Source organism: Bos indicus, chromosome 22, assembly GCF_029378745.1.
Source record: "Bos indicus isolate NIAB-ARS_2022 breed Sahiwal x Tharparkar chromosome 22, NIAB-ARS_B.indTharparkar_mat_pri_1.0, whole genome shotgun sequence".
NCBI lineage: Eukaryota > Metazoa > Chordata > Mammalia > Artiodactyla > Bovidae > Bos > Bos indicus.
The window spans coordinates 49023120-49044653 of record NC_091781.1 but is presented as its reverse complement, the minus strand read 5'-3'; the positions used below and the strand labels follow the sequence as shown (position 1 = coordinate 49044653).

General features: G+C 57.9%; 3 protein-coding genes across 17 annotated transcripts in view; all 3 read left to right on the top strand.

The window, feature by feature from the left end:
- The window catches only part of TEX264 (testis expressed 264, ER-phagy receptor), a 30315-nt gene extending 24996 nt beyond the window's left edge, over positions 1-5319 (top strand). For all 11 annotated transcript variants that reach the window (XM_019984869.2, XM_019984871.2, XM_019984870.2 and 8 more), the window contains 2 exons: positions 1268-1436; positions 4728-5319. In XM_019984869.2, coding sequence (XP_019840428.2) covers positions 1268-1436; positions 4728-5020 — 462 coding nt within the window. In that variant the 3' untranslated portion in view covers positions 5021-5319. The remainder of the gene's footprint in view (positions 1-1267; positions 1437-4727) is intronic.
- Positions 5320-7921: 2602 nt separating this feature from the next.
- Positions 7922-18744, top strand: GRM2 (glutamate metabotropic receptor 2). Of its 2 annotated transcripts, XM_019984226.2 has the most exons (6): positions 7922-8033; positions 9666-10248; positions 12689-13526; positions 15013-16088; positions 17757-17937; positions 18164-18744. In XM_019984226.2, exons 2-6 carry the CDS (start codon positions 9799-9801, stop codon positions 18235-18237), a joined length of 2619 nt encoding a protein of 872 aa, XP_019839785.1. In that variant the 5' UTR covers positions 7922-8033; positions 9666-9798; the 3' UTR covers positions 18238-18744. The 2 variants fall into 2 exon arrangements, with proteins under 2 accessions (XP_019839785.1, XP_070632710.1); XM_070776609.1 differs by lacking the exon at positions 7922-8033 and having other exon boundaries at positions 8043-10248.
- Positions 18745-20693: 1949 nt separating this feature from the next.
- IQCF3 (IQ motif containing F3) overlaps positions 20694-21534 on the top strand; it is an 84952-nt gene continuing 84111 nt past the window's right edge. For 2 of the 4 annotated variants that reach the window (XM_070776601.1, XM_070776602.1), the window contains exon 1: positions 20711-20896. The gene's annotated coding sequence lies outside the window, so the exon portion shown is untranslated. Of the gene's footprint in view, positions 20897-21534 lie in introns of all 4 variants that reach the window. The other 2 variants (XR_011563032.1, XM_070776606.1) reach the window with 2 other exon arrangements.

The following is a 21534-nucleotide window of genomic DNA, read 5'->3' as shown; positions in this document are numbered from 1 at the left end:
ACCTTGGGCCAGGACATCCACCCCCACATGGCCTCCAGCCAGTTGCTGAGGGCCCTGGCTGGATAAACCTTCCTTCCTTCTCTCTCCTGGGGGCTCATTTTTACCTGTTTCCCCTTGCTTCAATTGAAGGGGGTTCCTCAAGCCTAAGCTTGGCCAGTCAGGCAGACAAGTGGAGTTCTGGAGAGGCTTCTCCCCGCCAGGCAGTAAGTCTCTCATCACCGCTAAGTGGAAGGCTCATTTCAGAGCTCATGGTGAGAGCCAGGCGGGCGCTATAAATAGCCATGTTGTGGAGATTGGCGGGTGAGCAGGGGCAGGGCAGGGGCCTCTCGGTCGTCTTGGTGGTAATTGTGCTCTGTTGCAGGGAGGGGGGCAGCTGAGGAGCAGGATGCATGACCCCTGTTCTGGTTTGTCTGCCCATGTCAGAGCAGCTCTCTCATGTGTCCATGCCACTTCCACATGCGCCGGGGGCTGCGGAGCTCTGGGTTCTGTGTCCAGACAGGAGTGGACTGCCTGTCTGCACTTAGGGCCTATAAGCTGGTACTTCAGCCCACTGTGGTGTCGGGCAGTGTCCAGTGTTAGATCCGCTTGTCCTGTCTGCCACCTCCGCTGAAATTCTGGACCCAGGTCTGAGAAGGGGTGGGAACCAGCCATGTCCAGTAGTCTCAGAGGTTGGGATAGACCTAAACAGGCAGGGAGATGGGAGTAGGAGAAGGGTTTAGCTGGCCTGGAGCCCCTCTCCAGGCTTTGTCAGTAACATGCCTGCAAGGGCAAAGACTAGAGGCCTGAGAGTCAGGCCCTGGCCTCCCCTAACATTGGCGGGTAAGACAGCCTTGTCCAGGGCAGAGAGGAGGTCAGCTCCAGGGATGGCAAGTCTGGCAGGTAAGACCTTGGCTTGGGTGCCTGGGGCCACAGATTTTGGGGTCCCTGTCCTAGGGAAGTTGGGGTGCTCAGCTTCAAGGCTCTGTGAGACAGTGCTTTCTGGAACAGCCTTTGGTACCAGGATTAGCAGTGCCAGGCTCCTAGCAGGTCCAGCACCTGTCTAGGACTCCCAGGTCGTTAGAGCACTGCCCCCTGGGGTGTGGGCCCTGCCCACAGGATGCTGTGCGGGTGCCTCCCTCAGCAGAGATTTGGAACTTGGGGGAGATTGGGACAGGAGGAGCCAGCTCCCCGGGAGGGAGGAAATGGTGAGCGGTTTCTGGGTCCACCTGGGGACGCATGGGTCAGAGGCCTTGTAGGGTTCATTCTGCCTTTCGTGCTCTCCAACAAGGAGCGGAAGTTGTGTGCCCACCCACGGCTGGAGATCTACCAGCAAGACCAGATCTATTTCATGTGCCCCCTGGCACGGCAGGGAGACTTCTATGTGCCTGAGGTGAAGGAGACAGAGCGGAAGAGCCGAGGGCCTGCAGAGGCCAACGACACCCTGGTGGATGGCACAGGTACAGGGTCGGGGGTGAGGGTGGGGTCTCACCTGGAGCCCCCCTCCTGGACGTGTGGGCCTGGTGAAGGAGCCTCCTCCCTGGCTGTGTGGCACTGTCGGTGTCCAGACCTTGGCTTGGCAGAGGTGGAAGAAGGAACCCACCTCCCCATGTGCAGAGTTGCCTGTCCCTATTCACAGGGATCCATGGAGGCGTGGCTTCACACACGTTACCCTGGCAATGCAGATAGAGATCCTGCCCCGGATTCCCTTCACCTTCAGATGCAGCAGGCGAACCCTTGGAAGCTCAGATCACAGACAGCTGGATGCTCATGGCGGGGTGGGGGGCATTTCTGAGGCTGCTCAGGAAAGGCATTGCTTAGGTCAGGCTCATTAGAAGTGAGATTGATGCTGGATGTGGAAGGTAAGGAGGGGAACATGGTGTCCCTTTGGTCTGGGTCCTGACCAGAGCCAGCTGCTTTCTCCCTTTCAGAGAGGAGCCAGAGAGCATGCGGAGGGAGACAGGAGACAAGCACCCACCCCTTCCATCAGAGCCAGCCTCCCTACCCCAGGTCCAGGCACCAAGTTGCTTGCGTGCTCTCAGCCTACCCCTGGGCTGTCCCCAGGAAACCAGGGGGCCTGCTGGTAACATCCCAGCCTTGGCCATGCCGGAGGAGCCCTGTGGGAATCTGGCGGTCCATGACCTGTGGGAGTGGCACAGGACCAGGGAGTGACTGCCTTCTTCACCTCCTGCTCTAGGAGGCTCCCTCTGTCCTTCCAGTCTTCAACAGCCAAGGTCACCCTGAGAGACATGTGTTGGCGGGAGTGGGGGGCGGGTATTGGGAGGCTGTCTTCACTCCCTAGGGGCCATGTCCAACACAGTTAACTTCATCTGCCACTTAATTACCTCCGTGGGGCACTGCTCCCACCCGCCTGGTAGCGCCTGGCAGACACTCTTCAGCACCCCTACTGTGGGCCCAGGACGTGGCACAAGGTCAGCAGACCCTGGCAGTCCCCAGGGCAGGGAGGGGAGCACCCTGACCTTGCTTCAACCTCCCTCTGCTGCCCGCACCCGCGTCCTTGGCCCACCCACCCAGCTCCCCTTCCAAACACTGCCTGCCAGGGGTGTTGAAGGACTACTTGGCACCCGCTCCAGCTGGCTGCAGCATTGCTCCCACGCCCCCAGCTTCTCGGCCTGTCCCCCCTACCAGCCTGCCCACCCACTCCCTGGAATTGGGGGCCAGAGGGTCTGCCCACCTCTGACAGGTCTGCCCTGGCACCTGGGGAGGACTCCAGGTGTCCGCCTGCCAGGTGCATGCCACTTGAGCTGCAGTGCGTGGTGGGCGCCTGGCTGCCCAAGACTTGGCCTGTCCCTTTCTGCCTCCCTGCTGTGGCCCCCACTTGGGCTCAGAGGTGAAAGGGGTGATTAACTGCTTTCTGCCTGTTATTACATTGATGTATTATTTAGCTCCAGAGAGGCGATGAATATTTGATCTCCTTGCATTGGCTGTGGGCAGTGGAGGAGAGAGGGACTGGGGTGCGGTGGCAGCTTCATTCTCTGTCTCAGCAGCCTTGGGGGTTTGGGTGATACTCTGCCTGGTCTGGCCTGTCCTGCCCAGAGACACAGGCCCAGGACTCAGACTTGGTCCTGCACAGACCCCGATGGAGCTGGAGGGCTGTCCCTTCCCTACCTTGCACTCCTTAGTTAGGATGTCCACTTGTGCCCAGGGGCTGTTCTCCCCTGGCAGACTGGCCTGAAGGGGCAGCCCTGGGCTCCTCCTCTGATCACCCATAGCCAAGGGGCTGGGAGAGGGAGGAGGCAGGCAGCTGGCAAGCAGGCGGGTCCCCACACCTGGGTCCCTAGAGAGCCGTTGGCTGTGTGGGCAGGTTAACAATGGGGCCAGGGAGAAATTATCCCTCTCTTGCTCCGTACAGGCCTGCAGCCTCTGGGTCACCAGTCATTTAAGGAGAGAAAGAGGGACTGCTGTCCTTCCCCAGGGTCACAGAGAACCACCCACAGCTCAGGGAGCTGTCCTGGCTCACTCTTGAATGCCTCCACCCTGGGAGCCAGGACTGAGGCCCCAGCAAGATGAGGGCCCTGGGCCAGCAACCTGGCCCTTGCAGGGCTCATTTCACCCCTGCAGTAGGGCCCAGAGTCATCTGGGGGCCGAGGAGGCTTAGGAAGCAGACCCCCTACACATACCCACCCTGAGCCCCAGCTGAGGCTCAGTGAAAGTTCCAAGCCAAGTCCAAATGCCAAGCAGTCCCCAGCTGTGCCGGGCCTGGGGCTCCATCACCATGGAGACAGGATCTGTGGAAGCTGGTCCACCCCTCACCTTCTGTGATGTTTGACTGCTGCCCCCTCCCTCTCCCACCAGAAGGGAGGCATGTCCACCCTCTGTCGGTCTGAATTCCTACACACAGTGGGCCTGAGCTCTCTGCCTCTCCTGCTGCCCCCAGCCGTTGTTGGTGCCTCTGGTCTGAGGAGATGAATTGAGAGGCTGCTCCAGAAGAGGGCAGATGACCTGGCCCGGAGGGTGTACTGGGGATGGGAGGAGCAGGCTTGGATGGATCTCAGGGCTCCCCAGCAGGTAGCAGAATGCTCCCATGGTCCCCTCCTCCTGCTATGGGGCTCAGGAGCCACTAGAAGTTGGGGATGGGTAAGGGCTCCTCTGAGGTGACCCAGGCATAAAGGAAGAAAGTCCTTAAAATGCTTCATCCCCACACCCTCCTCCCCTGTAATTGGTTGTTGAGAATTTCTCAGGACTTCTCCATCAAACTCCTCCCTTAGCATCCTCCTCAAGTTGGGGCTCAGTGCGGCCAGAGGCAGGGACATGGCTGCCCCTTGGGGAGCCCTGCGTGTGGGGAGTGGCACAGGAGAGCAGGCCTCCTGGTCCCTTCCCCTATCCTCAGGCCTTCTGGGCTGTGTTCTGGCCTTGGACAGACCCCTCTCCAAGCCTGAAATGGGAAGTGGAGGAGGGGACTCTACTGGAGTCTTTGTTCTATCCTCAGCTCCTTAGGTCAGGGCTGAAAGGTCCTTAATGGGCTGCTGGGGGCTCAGGGGGCAGCAGGCTGACCTCCTCCCCCTGCCCCCCTCCCCCACCCAGCCCCTCTTCTCTGGCTCTGCCCTGTCAGTGGACCCCCAGGCAGGGCAGAGGGCAGCGGGAACGAGCCTCCTGAGCCTGGGGCAGCTTTATTATTCATGAGCACACTGTAGGCTGAGTTGCTGTTGCTGGTCGGAGAGCCTCAGTCCTCTCCCTGGAGGAGGGGGTGGGGGTCCCAGCTAACCTGAGCCCCACTCTTCCCCCTCCAGGTGCTGACACAATGAGCGACACGAGTTCTGTAAGCCTGGAGCTGGGTCCTGGCAGCCGGGACACTTCAGCGGCCACACTGTCCCCCGGGATGAGCAGCCGTGCCTGGGACGATGGTGACACCCGCAGCGAGCACAGCTACAGCGAGTCAGGTGCCAGCGGCTCATCTTTCGAGGAGCTTGACCTGGAGGGCGAGGGAGCCCTGGGGGAGCCAAGGCTCAGCCCTGAGACTGAGCCCCTGGGGGCTCCCAAGTGGCCCCGGGAGCCCAGTACCCCGGAGAAGGGCGAGGAGTAACCGCGGCCTGCACCTCGTGTGGCGCCGCTGCTAAGGAACTGAGCGTCTCTGCAGTCCTCCCCTTCCTCCACCTCCCGGCCTCAGGCCGGGGCCAGGGCTCTCACGCAGCCCTGAGTTCTTCCGCCCCAGGCCTCTGGCCAAGCCTTCTCCTCACTGTCCTCTCGGCCCCTAGAGCCAGGGGACCCAGGACTGTTATCTGCACCCAGCCCCTGGGGCTGCCACCCCTGTTACATCTCTTTTTTCAGATTCACGTTGAGCTTCCAGGACCCAGAATAAAAAAAATGATTTTCTTGGTTTCACCTGGATTTGTGCTGTGCATTTGTTTGTTCCCCCTGTGCAGATAGGCCCGAAGTGGGCAGGAGCACCCCTGGCCTGAGAAGAGGAAGGTGCCCTGGTGCCCTGGGCTGGGCTGGGGTGGGGGAATTGGAGGCCCTTTGCCCCTGCTGTGTAGCTCTCTTTGACAGCTGCTCCTCCATTGCAGTGGCCCCAGGGCCTCCCCCAGACTTCAGGAGAGCAGGCCAGGTGGGACAAGGGGCGTGAGAGCTGAACCCCGGGTGCCCTCTGGGGCTCGAGTGGGGAGTTCGCCACCCGCCTTTGCCTGCCACAGAGGGCGCCTTTGTGTCCATAGCTCAGGTGCTGACCCTAGTATCTGCCCCGCTGGTGAGGGCATCCCTGCCAGTGCCTGTGTGCCTGCGTGTGTGTAGGCAAACACACACGTGCTTACGGCTTTTTATGTGTAACCGCGCATGGGTCAGGTGACGGTGGTCCCGGGCGTGGCTGTCTTTGTGTGGATGGCGGTGTGACTCTGTGCACATGCTGCTGTGCACAGTATCTCAGTGTAGTTGTGTTACAGGGGTGAGAACCTGGCTGTCTGGAACTATCACTCTGGGGGCTTGTCCGTATACAGCTGTGTGTATACAGCTCTATGCGTATGGGGGTGTGTTCAAGTGGAAAGCTGTGTGTTTCTCTGTCCATATATAAAGCTGTAGTAGGTCTCTGCAGCTGTGTGTCCATGACTAGCCATATATGTGTGAACATGTCCCTGTGTACAGCTGTGTGTCCACGTGTAGAGCTGTGTCTGTGTGTACAGTTGTGTGTGTGCGTGTAATGCTGTGTGTGCGGCCGTGTGCACATGTGCAGCTCTTCATGTAAGGCTGGGTGTGTGCGCGCATGTGCATAGCTGGGTGTGTAACTGCATGTCCATGTGCTGCAGCAGGACCGTGTGGCTCGCTTGCTGCAGGCTGCACACCAGGCCACCCGGGCTTGCACTGTGTTTAAGGCCCAATGTCTTTGGCGTGGCTGCCTTGGTGGGTGGGCTGGGGTTGCTGTGCAGTCCCCTCACCTCAGCACCCCACTGCTGTCAACCCCTCTGCTCCAGGGACCCGGCCCATCGCTCGCCGACCCCAGGGAGCAGCTGCGCTGAGACAGCCGGAGAGGGTGAGACAGCGGGAAGTGAAGACAGCGTGTCTGTCTCCGAGGCCTTGTCTGACAGCTCTGCACCCTTATCCTGCTGCCACCTCACCTCCCATTAGCGATGGAGTTTGTGTTTGTTTGGGTTTGATGTGTTGGCCTGTGGCACAGCTGTGCGCTTTCCAGAGCAGTGGGGTGTTGGGCTTCTGTGTCCAGGGCAAAAGCCTGTCCTTCCTCGGTGAGAATCCCCCGAGCCCACATGTAGCTGTGTGTACCAGAGGCACCTGGGCGTGCTGTGTGCTCACAGGCCTGTGTCTGAGTTGGCCTTGCCTCTCCTGACACCTGTGGAGCAAAGGGCAGCGCCTGGGGAACACGTGTCGAGAGACCCTGTGCGGCTCGCACATGCTAGTTAGCGTGTGTGCAGAGTGGCTCCGGGGCTACATCTCGGTGCAGCACCCCACCTTCCCAAATCCTTCAGTATAGTATGGCGATGCCGATTACCCCCGGCCCCTACCCAGGGGCATCCTTTCTTACTCCACTGCAGGAGGGAACAAGAGTCAAGAGCGTCTTCTCAGAGCTGTCCCCACTCTGTGCAGGCTCCAGCTCCTGCTCCCTCCTACACAGCCGCCAGTTTCAGGAGCCTCTTCCCCAGCCCCCTCCCCTCCCAGATCCCCCTGCTGGCCCCAGGGTTGACCCTAAGTCCCTGGGCCTGCAACCCCACCCCCTACCCAAGCTTGGTATCTCTTTGCCATTAATACCTTTTACACATGAGAGTGGAGATTCTTGGAGGGGTCAGGGGAGGTCAGGGTTGGGGAGTGTGGGGGGTATAATGGCTTTAAAGGTCATCTGCAGGAAGGAAGAGAAGGTTCCATCTTCCTCTGACCCTTTCCCCCCTCCCCCGACCCCTTCTCGCTCCATCTTTTCCTTCTAGTGACTCAGGCCCCAGCTCTTGGTCGGGGCTGAAGACATGCCCTCACCCCAGCCCTGGCATGTGGACGGGAACGCAGTATGGGAGTCGGTAGGGAGAAGGGACGTGGGGACAGGGAGGCAGCAGGCTAAGCGCTCCCCCTGGATCCCACGTGCCCCATTACCTATCCCCCAGGAGCATCCCACAACCCTGGAGCCAGCCTTCCCGCTCTCACAGATGGAAACCCACAGCACTGTGCGCACCCCACTGGGCTCAGTGACCTTCCCAGCCGCGTGCCTCATGCTCGCTGGTCTTCTGGGACTCAGTCTGACTCGGGGCGGAGGGGACCCGAGGCACCTGCTCTAGCAGAGGGCAGGAGAGCCCGAGGATTCAGCACCACGCGGCGGACAGCGTCGGGCCGGTGCTCCTGAAGAGCAGGGGAGTGTTGCAGGCGTTTGGAAGGAGGCGGAGGCCGGGTTGGGCGCGGGAGACAGGGAGTGGGGAGGGACGGAGGAGGGGTTGGGGGCGGGCCGGGGCCGGGGGCGGGGCGGGCAGCGCTAGAAAGCGGCCGGCCGAGCGGGCGGGCAGAGCGCAGAGCTGCCGAGCCAGCGAGCGAGCGAGCCAGCGGGAGCTGGAACCCCATGCCCCCGGCTCGCTCCGCTCGGTTTTTCTCCACGCCAGAGCGGGGCGCGCAAGGTAGGGTAAGCCGGGTGCTGCTGCGGCCGCCAACGACCGTATCGATCCTGACCCCGAGTCCTGGGGTCCCTCGGGCCCTCGAGTTCCGGGGCGCCCGGGGCAGGGACTGGCCAGGGCATCCAGACAGCGCTAGTCAGGAGCTCCGGGAAGAGGGAAGGCAGCCCCAGGCGTCCCGCCTTTCTTCCCCAAAGATCGCACGCCCTGCATCTTGCTCCCTCATTCCTCCTACCCCTCCGTCCTTTGGTCAGTCTTTCTGTCTGTGCCTCTGTCTGTCTCAGCCTCTCAGGCTCCATCTCCCCAAATTTTGTGGCCCAGGCTCTCAGGCTGCCCTGCTTCCGAGGTTCTCTCTCCCCTTCAAGATTCTGTCCCTGTTGGAGCTTTGGTCTCAGCCACCCCTGTGGGAGGATTGTGGTTGACTCTTTTGGACTCAGCTCCCATTGGGTCTGTGCCCCCATCTGTGTTGGTCTTCATGCTTACCTCTCCTGTTTGCCTGCTTGAGCTGCTTCTTTCTGGGGATGCACAGGATCGCAGTTCCTCTGGCCTGGCCCCAGCAGGAGATTAACCCTGGGGTGCTGAGGGGGCCAAGTGAAGAGCCTTCGTCTTTGTGGCCAGGACATGGGGTCCTTGAACTTGTTCTGCCCTTCTTCAGGCTCAGTTTCCCTCTCCTAGCCTTCCCGAGCCCATGCTATTGTGACAGCCTGTGTGGCATGGGTGTCTGGGCGGGCAGCTGGGGCACAAATGATGGGGTGCAGAGTGGAAGAGGGAGGCAGGAGTCTCTGAGGGCCAGGGTGGACAGGGCCCTGAGGCCAAGGACGGGGAGATTGGAGGTGGTGACTTTCTCTGCTTGGTTGTGAATTGAAGAGAAAACGAAGGCAAAAGTCTCAAATGGCAGTCTATATACATAGTGCTAAGGTGTCCAAAAGTCTCACCCTGAACCCTGTTCTGAGATTTTGACCAGATGGACTGCCTGCCACCCCTGACACACACACACACTCACATCTACTTTCCCTGTTGACCTTAGGACCTGTGGCCACTTCAGTGTCCCTCCCTGGGGCCAGCCTCTCTACCTCGCTGTCTGACTTTCAAGACCCAGAGTCTCTATTTACTTCCTCAGTCAGGGGGAGAGGCTGGGAACCTTGGATACTCATTTGAGCTTCCCTAGAGTTCGAGACTACCATTTAGAGCTTCTTCTTTCCCTCTTCCCTGGTGGGTTCTCAGCCCTCGATGGCTCCTCTCTGGAAGCCCAAGGATGGAGACTGGACCCCCAAGTTTGTAACTGTGATCTTCTGCCGCAAAGCTGTTGACTTTGGGGTCCCAGGAGGTTTGTGCAGGGTGTTGGACATTCTTCTGGGTCTTCTGTTTTCTGTTTGGGCCTCTGCCCTGTGTAGTTCCTCCACCTCTGCTAAATTTAGGATGAGCGCAGAGCTCATCTCCAACCCCAGATCCAGGCAGGGCTGAGGGACAGGCCAAGGGGTGTCCCAGGAGCTTCTCATCCTAGTTAAGGGCACCACCTCTCCCTGGCTCCTCAGTCCCTGGGAAAGAAGTTTGGGGGAAGCAGAGTCAGAAGAGCTAGCCACTCTCAGGTTCCACTTCTCCCTACCTGTTTGTCTGTCTGTCTCTCTCTCTCTGCAGGAGCTGAGTCCCTCCTCATCCTCTTCCTGTCTGTCCTTTCCTGGTCTATTTCCACCTCTGTTTGCTTTTGCTGCTTCTGCCCTCCTCCCCTGGAGGCCCAGGTCTGCCAGACCCATCCATCCCCTCTGGGGCCATGGGATCACTGCTTGGGCTCCTGGCTCTGCTGCTGCTGTGGGGCGCTGTGGCTGAAGGCCCAGCCAAGAAGGTGCTGACCCTGGAAGGGGACCTGGTTCTGGGTGGGCTGTTTCCGGTACATCAGAAGGGTGGCCCAGCAGAGGAGTGTGGTCCTGTCAATGAACATCGCGGCATCCAGCGTCTGGAGGCCATGCTTTTTGCGCTGGATCGTATCAACCGTGACCCGAGTCTGCTCCCAGGAGTGCGCCTTGGCGCGCATATACTCGACAGTTGCTCCAAGGACACGCATGCTCTGGAGCAGGCACTTGACTTTGTGCGTGCCTCACTCAGCCGTGGTGCCGATGGCTCACGCCACATTTGCCCTGACGGCTCTTATGCCACCCATGGTGATGCTCCCACTGCCATCACTGGTGTCATTGGCGGCTCCTACAGCGATGTCTCCATCCAGGTACATGGGGGCTGTTGAAATGGAGGCTGGGCAGGGAAGCCAGAGAGGGTGGGTACCTGGAATTCCAGCTGAGCAGGGACTCTGGGTTACTATGTACTGGAAGAGGACTAGAGGCTTCCTTTGAGCAGCTTTTTAAAGAAGTCTAAGACAGTGCCCCTGTGGGGTCAAGTTTTAGAGATTATGCAAGGAAAACATCCCACTTCCAAGACACACACACACATCTGATGTTAAACAGCCCTAAGAAGCTTAATAGCCAGGACTTTTGTGTCAGAACTCTAGTTTTGAATTCTGGTTTTCCCACTCACTGTGTGACTCTGGGCATTATTTCTCTCTTCTGTAGCTCAGTTTCATCCTTATAAAATGGGACTCATAATGCTTACCACTCTTAGGGGTGTGGTGGTAACTTAATGAGGTAACACATACAAAGCATGAATCAAGGGGGCTGGCAGATCATAAGGGTGTAATCAATATTAGCTGCTGCTGTTATTAAGCCACTTTAAAGATGAGGAAACTGAGGCTTGGAGAGAGGCAGGCCACAAGTCCAGGTGCTCACAAAGTGGAGACATGAACTTAGGCCTCTCAGCCAAGGACCTCGGGGACTGTCAGATCATCTCTCCATGTATTGGAAAGGGCAGACAGAAGCCAAGAGCAACCCAGAGAAGAAAAACGGAGGGGGAGCCCAGAAGGAAGAGAAGCAGGATGTGTGTGGAGGTGAGGAGGAGGGTACCCCAGGATCTTCAGTAAGTGCAGGATAACCAGGTGAGGGGGGAGGGACCCAGGCCCTCCCTCCTGCTCTTCCCACAAGGGGTCGGCAGAGGGCACAACTGATGGCCTTTGGCACACCTGGCTGCTGCGGCCCAGGGGGATCCTCCTTGTCCTTGACTGGGTTCCACCTCTTGCCTGGACCCTTCCCTGGTGCCAGCCTAGGCTGCTGGAAGTTGGGGCCAGAGCTGAGATTGGTGTTGGGAGTTGCAAGGAGGACCTCGTCTGGGGGCCTCAGCTGCCTCCAGGAGGCCAGCAGAGGGCATTGCCATCAGAAACCAGGCGGGGACCACTGACCCAGAATGCTTATTTAGGAGAGGGGAAGCAGGAGTCTGAACCATGGAGGCAGCTTCTGGCCTGGGGTGGGGAGGGAGGCCTGCTCACAGCCCTATTGCAGGGAATGAATTACCGGTTCTGCTGGGCCTGCTACTGGACGTGGCCAGCAGTACCTTAGACGGGCATGGCTGCACCAGCACCTCCATCTGTAGCCTGGGCTGGGGGCAGGAATGGGGAGGCAGCCTCCCACTGCTGATGTCTTCAGGGGGCTCTGGGGTGCTTTCCCAGCACCCACCCTGCACAATTCTTTTCAGGGCCCCTTGTATTTACCTCCAGGAGCCCAGTTACCTCTGCCTCACCCCAAGCTGCCTGCCTTCCACAGCTGGGCCCACAGCTCAGTGTCCATCTGCTTTTTCCTTGTCTGGGTCAAAACAAGGCTCAGTCCTTTATCCTGCAGCTGCACCTGTCTGGAATGGTTCGTCCACATTCCTGCCCCTTTTCTCTCGCCGAAATTCCTATCATCTTCCAGGCACTGGGGCTTCATGTACATCATTATTCTTAATCTGCCTAGCAACCTTGGAAGGCAGGAATGAGAAACTGAGGTTCAGGGAATTTGCTAACTTGCCCAGGGGCGCAGAGTCAGACAGTACAGGGAAGGCACTGACACTGCCCGAGTAAATGTCTATGTCCCAGCTGCAAACAGAGGACCTGACTCCCTCTTGTGGAACCTGGGCCACGCCCTGCTCTCACCCACCATGCCACCAGGTTCTTGGCTGGACCCCACTCTTAGGGGCACATCCCAGGGATCTGAGGGTGAGAGACTGGCTGCCAGGTAGGCAGGAAGCCTTGTTAATTTCAGGCTCGGGCATCCAATAGAGACCCACTCTTGGGCTCTCAGGGCTATGGAGCCCTCAAATCTTAGTCTTCCTTCTTTGGGGAACCTTTTCTTCTCTTTCCATCATCCCATCAGAATTTACTCTGGGATAGAGAGCTTAAGACCCCCGAGCATCCCAGAGGCCATCCAGTGCCTCCTCCCTGTGCAGCCAACGGATAACCTATCTCCACCCAGGACTTAGGTTTTTCCTTAGCACTCTCCTTTTGCTGCAGCTGTGCATCTGAAGGGAGACAGGGGAGGGGTTCGAGTGTGGCTCAGGACCATGGTGCCTTGGCCCTAGGTCTTTCTGAGCCCTTAGGAAGGGACAGAAAACTTGCTGCCCCCAGGGGGAAGACACATCAAGACAATGTAGGTCTTTGGAGAGAGGGAGACATCATAGATGACCACATGGGCACTTGATCCCAAAGTCTGATAGCTGGGTTGAGGGGCACAGCCGTCTCTAGCATTTGACTTGGTCTCTATCTTTGCCCTCTCAACCACCCCTGCCCCCCACCCACCCCACTGCAGGTGGCCAACCTCCTGCGGCTATTTCAGATCCCTCAGATCAGCTATGCCTCCACCAGTGCCAAGCTGAGTGATAAGTCCCGCTATGACTACTTTGCCCGCACGGTGCCCCCCGACTTCTTCCAAGCCAAAGCCATGGCTGAGATTCTCCGCTTCTTCAACTGGACCTACGTATCCACCGTGGCATCCGAGGGTGACTATGGCGAGACAGGCATTGAAGCCTTTGAGCTAGAGGCCCGCGCCCGCAACATCTGCGTGGCCACCTCGGAGAAGGTGGGCCGCGCCATGAGCCGCGCGGCCTTCGAGGGTGTGGTGCGAGCCCTGCTGCAGAAGCCCAGTGCCCGTGTGGCTGTCCTGTTCACCCGCTCTGAGGACGCCCGCGAGCTCCTTGCTGCCACCCAGCGCCTCAATGCCAGCTTCACCTGGGTTGCCAGTGATGGCTGGGGGGCCCTGGAGAGTGTGGTGGCAGGCAGCGAGGGTGCTGCTGAAGGCGCCATCACCATAGAGCTGGCTTCCTACCCCATCAGCGACTTTGCCTCCTACTTCCAGAGCCTGGACCCGTGGAACAACAGCCGGAACCCCTGGTTCCGTGAGTTTTGGGAGCAGAGGTTCCGCTGCAGCTTCCGGCAGCAAGACTGTGCGGCTCACTCCCTGAGGGCTGTGCCCTTTGAGCAAGAGTCCAAGATCATGTTTGTGGTCAATGCTGTGTATGCCATGGCCCACGCCCTGCACAACATGCATCGCGCCCTCTGCCCCAACACCACCCGCCTCTGTGATGCAATGCAACCCGTCAACGGGCGCCGCCTCTACAAAGACTTCGTGCTCAATGTCAAGTTCGATGGTAATGGTGCCAGCCAGTTCCACCAGGCTGCTGGCTCTCGGAGGGTGAGAGGGAGCAGGCCCTCAGGTTCTAGCACATGGCTAGGAAAATACAGCCCACCGCAAGTCAGGGACTTACCAAAGGGCTGGTGTCAGAGTTGGGACAAGGCCAGCCAGGCAGGGAAGTCTCCAACAGGAGCCAGGCCTGAGGTGCCACTTCCTGAGATCCTTCCAGGGAGTAGACATCTGGCCTGGCTCTGCACTGTGAGGGTCTCTGCTTCCTGCTTGGGCCTTGCCTTCTATCTCCTGCCTCTTTATCATGCAGGGAGTAGAATCGGGAGACCTCAAGCCTGTTATCAGGCAGCAGGATATCAGAAAGAGTGAGAATAAAGGTGCATCAGGATGACCCTCTATTTTCCAGGAAAATTTCTATTCCTAATCTTGCTTTTCCACTCGAGGTGGCCATGGTCTCTTCAAACCAAAAGTTATCTTAATAAAAGTTCCAGCTTCAAGAAAAATAAATGCCACAGAGTCATCACTGTGCTTCAGAAAGAATGACTGCAGGAACAGTGAGAGAGGGTGCCAGAGCTGACAAAGCTTGGAGCTCTGGACCAGGATCAAGAAGAGTAGCAATTCCTATAAGATTGACATTCAGAGTTATGGGAGAGTCAGGCTGGGGGTTAGTGTTGCATTTGGGTCTGATTGGGTTGACATTAGAACAAGGCTAAATTTAGCCCTCTGGGCTAAGTGGAATTTATAGTAGGGCTCAAGTTGGATTTTAAGGACTTCGAGGACTGGGTAGAAAGAGTAGAGGCTGTGGGGGACCTGCATTTGACTCCAGGCTGCACCACTCACCATGGGGTCTTAAGCATATCATCTGCCAACTTGAACGTGGGGTCCCTGCCTTCTCAGCCTGGTTGGGCAATGTGAGGATCACAGGGGGCTGGGGTTGGGGAGTGGAGTGATTTGTGAGCTGCCTGCCAAGCACATTCTGGTAAACATCAGTGGTTCCAGGTGACCACTGAGGTTGGGATTCGCTTATACTGCAATCAGTATTAGGACTGGTGGGGGGTTGGAGCTGGAGTTATCACTGATGGGATTAAGTAGGACCAGGACTAGACCTAAGGTCAAGTTTAGCTTTTGGAGATCTCCATGTTAAGTTTGGAGAAAGGGCTGTGGTGTGTTTTGGGATACAGTTGGGGTTTGGGTTGGAAAGTCTAAGATTGGGTTTTGGGAGTCATGGTTGAGTTGGTGTGGGCATTAGGTTTGTGGAGATGCCTGAATTTTAAGGCTGGGGTTCTGTTTGGGGCTTGGGGTTGGGGTCTGTTATTTATTTAGGCCTCTCATTTAGAAAAATGGCTGAGGTTAGGCAGGCTTTAGTGCTGGGGCGAGGATCAGAAGGACAAGGACTGACTTCAGCTCTGGGGTTTGGGTTCCATGTTAGGGCTGAGGTCACATCAGGATGACCCACCAATCCAACCCTCTCTTCCTTCCCTCCCCAACCCCAGCCCCCTTCCGCCCAGCTGATACCCACAGCGAGGTCCGCTTCGACCGCTTTGGGGACGGTATTGGTCGCTACAACATCTTCACCTACCTGCGGGCAGGCGGTGGGCGCTATCGCTACCAGAAGGTGGGCTACTGGGCAGAAGGCCTGACCCTGGACACCAGCCTCATCCCCTGGGCCTCACCCTCAGCCGGCCCCCTGCCCGCCTCTCGCTGCAGTGAGCCCTGCCTCCAGAATGAGGTGAAGAGCGTGCAGCCGGGGGAGGTCTGCTGTTGGCTCTGCATTCCCTGCCAGCCCTATGAGTACCGGCTGGATGAGTTCACCTGCGCCGACTGTGGCCTGGGCTACTGGCCCAACGCCAGCCTCACCGGCTGCTTTGAGCTGCCCCAGGAATACATCCGCTGGGGCGATGCCTGGGCCGTGGGACCTGTCACCATCGCCTGCCTAGGCGCCCTGGCCACCCTGTTTGTGCTGGGTGTCTTTGTAAGGCACAACGCCACCCCTGTGGTCAAGGCCTCGGGCCGAGAGCTCTGCTACATCCTGCTGGGTGGCGTCTTCCTCTGCTACTGCATGACCTTTGTCTTCATCGCCAAGCCATCCACAGCGGTGTGCACCTTACGGCGCCTCGGTTTGGGCACTGCCTTCTCCGTCTGCTACTCAGCTCTGCTCACCAAGACCAACCGCATCGCACGCATCTTTGGTGGGGCCCGGGAGGGAGCCCAGCGGCCGCGCTTCATCAGCCCTGCCTCGCAAGTGGCCATCTGCCTGGCCCTTATCTCGGGCCAGCTGCTCATCGTGGCCACCTGGCTGGTGGTGGAGGCCCCGGGCACAGGCAAGGAGACAGCCCCTGAGCGGCGGGAGGTAGTGACATTGCGCTGTAACCACCGCGATGCAAGCATGCTGGGCTCGCTGGCCTACAACGTGCTCCTCATTGCGCTCTGCACGCTCTATGCCTTCAAGACCCGCAAGTGCCCCGAGAACTTCAATGAGGCCAAGTTCATCGGCTTTACCATGTACACTACCTGCATTATCTGGCTCGCCTTCCTGCCCATCTTCTATGTCACCTCCAGTGATTACCGGGTGAGCGACCTGCTCAAGGGCAGGCTGAGGTAGGGGGGCGGGGCAGAGCAGGACACGGGACCTTCTGTTTCCTGGTACCTTGTTGAGTCTTCTGATAACTCTGAGGCTCCAACAGGTTAAATGCTCACCCAGGAGCTCACAGCTTATGGTGGCCCAGTTGGGACTGGAGGGCAAGGTGGGAAGGCTGAGTGGGGCCTAGAAGGAGTCCTGGAACTGAACTCTGCAGTGCAGTCAGGTTGGAATAGGTAGGGTGGAGGTGAGGAGGACAGTCAATATGGAAACTGATCGGAACAGAGGGTCTGCATTGCCCTCCCCTCTGCCTCCCTGCCTTGAGTTGCGGTGGGGTGTGTACATGGTGGAAAGGTAGGCAGAGGTGAGGAGGCAGGAATGGGAATGGCAGGGCAGGGCTGTGGAGCCAGCAGCCCCAAAGGGTGCGATGCTGTGAGGCCCCTTGGAGCTGGGCAGCGTGACGTGGGACCCCTGGAGCTGTGTGACTCTCAGGTTGAGAGATAAAAATAGGGAAGTCAGGAAAGGTGAAGCAAGGAGTGGGAGGTGATCTGGGATGTAGAGTTCAGGAAGGTCAAAGCAGGTGAAAACTGTACCCCAGTTGGTGGCTTCCAAGCAAAATTCCAACTGGCACTGAATGCTCCACGGGTCCGCTCGGCTTCAAGGGACAATGGCTGCTTCAGATGGGGCGCTCAGGGAAGGCCTCTCCCAGGAGGTGACAGGTGAGGGGCGCTCTGAACAATAAGAGGATAGTCTTGGGTGGTCCTCATGACTCTGGAGTAAATTCCGTGGCTCTCCCCTTTTTCCAGATGAAGAAATGGAGACTCAGGGAGGTTCGATCCCTTCCCTTAGGTCACTCAGCATGGGAGTATAGAGCAGGGTCTGAGCTGACAATCTTAACAATTAAAGGAGCAGGAAAATCGAGGCCACAGCCCCTGCAAAGGCCCCCTCCCTCAGGACAGAGGTACGGTGGGCAGGGCCAGGGCCAGGGCCAGCTGGGCTTGGCTGCTCCTGCACCTGCTGGACCACCTGCCTGGGCAGTGGAGGCCAGAGCTGGGGAGGGAATCTGCTGTGACTCAGCCTGCATTTGCATATTATTTGCACTTGCATGCCAGTCATAAGTGGCTAAGGACTCAGCCGGGAGGTACACACACTGATCCCAAACACTCATGCACACACACGTATCCCTACGTTCACACACATGTGCACATACCTGCACAGCTGGCATGCATCCGTATCTACCCACCTACACACATCTGTACACATGCATCCTACACTTTCACACACAACTGCACACTCACCAATCCTTGCACACACACCCGCATATAGATACACATGCGATTACATACCAGCACTCCACGCCTGCACCCCTATACACACACACACATGCCTGCACACACACTCCCATGCATACATGCACCTTGCATGTTCACCCTAACCCCACAGCTAGAACTTTGGTCTTCCTGGAAGACGGTGCACTGAGGCTGATGCTGGGACTGTGCCCAACCTTCCTAAAAATTCTCTGGGGCTTGGCAAACGGACCAAGGCCCAGTGCTGGATGCTTACGGTCTCCCCTGCTCCCTACCCCACCACCCAGGCAGGGTTCCCGGGGCAATGGCCAGGCCTGTGGGACAGACTCATCCTTGACCTCTCCCACCGCAGGTGCAGACCACCACCATGTGCGTGTCAGTCAGCCTCAGTGGCTCTGTGGTTCTCGGCTGTCTGTTTGCACCCAAGCTGCACATCATCCTGTTTCAGCCGCAAAAGAACGTGGTCAGCCACCGCACGCCCACCAGCCGCTTCGGCAGTGCAGCTGCCAGAGCCAGCTCCAGCCTTGGCCAAGGTCAGCGTCCATCTGTGATAAGCCCCCGCCCCAGCTATCAGCATGGGGGCCATTTCCTGGGTTGCTGAGATTCTTTGGCTGGGGGTGGAGTGCCCCCTAGATGAGGCTGAACAGGAGTGGGGTGGGGGGTAGTGGTGAGCTGCTCCCCGCAGTCCTGCCTCCCTGATGCCCACCGACTGTGAAGGGATCTCGGGACTAGCCCCAACCTCCAGTTTCCTCTTCCTAGGGTCTGGCTCCCAGTTTGTCCCCACTGTTTGCAATGGCCGCGAGGTGGTGGACTCAACAACATCGTCGCTTTGAGGATCCCCACACTCCTTCCCTAACATGGCTGCTCCCCAGAACCCGGTGCAGACCCGTGTCCAGGGCCAGGAGGAAGATGGCTGGAGCACTGCAATAATCCCAACCCCGTGCCCACCCCCAGCGCCACTTGCCACCCTACTTACTCCAACCCTTTAGAGTCAGATGCTGGGATCCCTGGCCTGGGAGCCTCAATAATGACCACCAACTGCCCTTGTAGCTGTGTTCCCTCCTTGCCAGACCCAGGACTTGGAAGGGAGCAAGCCAGGGTCCACTCTGCCCTGGAATAGAGTGGCTGAGGACTGCAGGCCCCAATCCCCAATCAGCAAAGGTGCTTCCAGCCCTACCCCTCCCTCCTTCTAGGGCCTTTTAAATTTTTTATATAACTTATTTTGGGATAGGGAGGGGGGTTAAAATAGGGGCTGTCCCTCCCCATGCACAGTAGTCTGTCCTGTGGTTTATTTTGTATTATCTGTAAATGAAGTGTCTTTATTAAAAAAAAGAAAATCACACTTTGCCTCTGATCCAGGGAGGTCCTTTCATCCCCGCCCCAGCCTCTCAGGCTTCATTTTGCTAGAATTTGCTCACTCTGCTCTGTGCCTGTGCTAGGAGGACCGAATCCCGCCTGATGGAGAGACAGAAAATGAATAAGTCATCCTTCCTTGAAAGGAGCTGCCACAGACTGGCCAAAGCACCACTGGGGTGAGGATGGGAGATTTAAATGGATACAAGCTCATCTGGCCGTCTAGGGCAGAACTTGGGCAGTGCGAGCGATGTAGCAGGAGAGGCAGCTGACTGTGACCCTTGGCTCCTGCCTAGCATTTGAGGAACCTCTGGTCAGTGCAGAGCCAGGCTGGACATCTGAGGTGGAGGGAGCCAAGAGGAGGCAAGAGGAGGCTTGAGCATCGTGAGGAAGGAGGAGGTGGGGCAGAGAGGGGAGCTGGAGAGGCCATCTGCTGTTAGTCTGATGAGAGGAGGGAGAAGAGGCCTTTCTCTCTCCCTAAAGGAACTCGCTCAGCTGTTGGATGGTGGAGCCCAGCGTCCTCGGGCAGCCCCCGAGATTGCAGTCTGGAATTTACCAGCAGAGGGCGCTGAGGCACAGGCTCAGCCTCACTGGGCCCCCAAGCAACCGCTGCCCTCATGTGGCCTAGGGGGCTGTGGGCACCCGAATACCACAGGAGCTGAGGAACCTCTTTGGGGGAAACCGCAGAGTGCGGTATCTCAGAGGGACAAAGTCCTGCACTGGGAGACGGGCAGGCCAAGGACATTTGTTATTTTTAAGTGAATTCGTTTGCATCTATAGACTAGTGAGGCTGTGGGCTAACAATTTAACTTTGGGATAACAATTTAAGAAATGAAAACAGAAAACTGAAAAAAGAAAATTGTAGGAGTGGCTTTCCCTCTCGAGCCAATATTTGGGGTGTAGGGATGCCAAATAAAATACAGAATGCCCAGTCAACAATGAAAGCTTTTTTTGGTGTGAGTATATCCCATACTAAATATTTTTATTGTTTATCTGACACTCAAATTTAACTGGGCGTCCTGTGTTTCCGGGCTTCCCCAGTGGCTCAGCGGTAAAGAATCTGTCAGCAATAAAGGAGGCGTAGGAGACTCGAGTTCGATCTCTGAGTCGGGAAGATCCCTGGAGGAGGGAATGGTAACTCACTCCAACATACTTGCCTGGAGAATCCCATGGACAGAGGAGCCTGGTGGGCTACAGTCCATGGGGTCGCACAGAGTCGGACACGACTTAGCGACTAAACAACAACGAACATGGTTCACAGCTGCTGCTGCTAAGTCGCTTCAGTCGTGTCCGACTCTGTGCGACCCCATAGACGGCAGCCCACCAGGCTCCCCCGTCCCTGGGATTCTCCAGGCAAGAACACTGGAGTGGGGTGCCATTGCCTTCTCCGGGTTCACAGCCAAAAAGGTACAAACGGGTAGTCAGTGAAGAATCTCCTTCTATCCCTGCTACCCATCCAGAGAGAAGGGCCCAGAGGCCTGGGGATGGGGAAGAAGGGCAGGAGGCGAGTGAAGAATTCCTCAAGTCGGTGCTCAAGTCTGTGGGCCACATCCCTTTCCTTCCCTGGGCCCCTCCTCCCTCCCCTCCCTTGGCATCTCCACTCCACGACAGGTGTCGTAGGCGGAGAATCTCACCTGAGCCCTGCTCCCTTAGACCAGCCAATAGCAGGACTCCGCTCAGGGAGGGGATATGGCGGGGCGAGGTGGGGGCACCGTGTCTGCTCTTAGGGGGACCGAGGCCCCGGCGTCCCTTCGAGGACCCTTCCAATCGGGCAACCCTGGAGAGAGACCGGCGCGGCAGCAGACGAGGGTTACCGCCGGGGCGTGGATCCCGGGGGCATGGCCCCCGAGAGCAACCCAGTCCCGCCTCCGCCGCGTCGCCATAGGGCGAGGCTGCGTAGGGGCGGGGCCGGCTGCTGGCGGCTGTGGCGGACCGCAGAGAGGATGGGCTGAACTCCGCGACCGTGCGCGACTGCGAGAAGACGCGAAGGTGCTAGAGGCTGCGCAGCGAACGTCAGCGGCCCGGACGACACGGCGCGGAACCTCCCGGCTCCCGACACCCAGACGGCTTGTGGCGCCAGAGGGCTCTTGAAGGGACCGCGGCAAGGCCACAGCGCGAAGTCCTTCACAGTCCGTTTAAGTAAGGCTGCATTTTGTATTTCCACACAGTTGAACGTCCTGGCGGCTAATTAAATGGTGAATAAGGCAAACCCTGAGGGAACGCTCCTATGGTTGCAGTCCGTAGCTGCCTGTGAGAATGGTTGGCAGCTTTTTTCTGACGTACCTTGCAACAATGAGAAGTGCAGGAGCGAGCGGCGAGGTTGAAAAGTATCTGACAGAGTTCTTTCCCCCCATTTACAGCGAGTGAGGCGCGAAAATCAGAGTGAGCTTGGGATGGAGACTAGTTGAAGCATAAAGGGCAACTTTAAATAAGTTCGTTAGCGAAGCTGTGGGGAAGGGGCGATGTTACACTCTTAACTGTGTACCTGAAATGTTCCTATTCTTTCCCCGCTAGGGGGAGGTGTGTGTGTGTGTTTAATGGAGGGAATTTTAAATTTTAATTTAATTAATTTATTTATTTATTTTACCACACTGGGTCTTGGTTGTTGCTCTGGCTCTTTCTAATTGAGGGTAGCTGGGGCTACTCCTCGTTGCAGTGCCCGGGCTGATGGCGGTGGCTTCTCTTGTTGGGAAGCACAGGCTTTAGGGCGCGCGGGCTTCAGTAGTTGCGGCTCCCGGGCTTCGTTGCACGGTGGTATGAAGGATCTTCCGGGATCA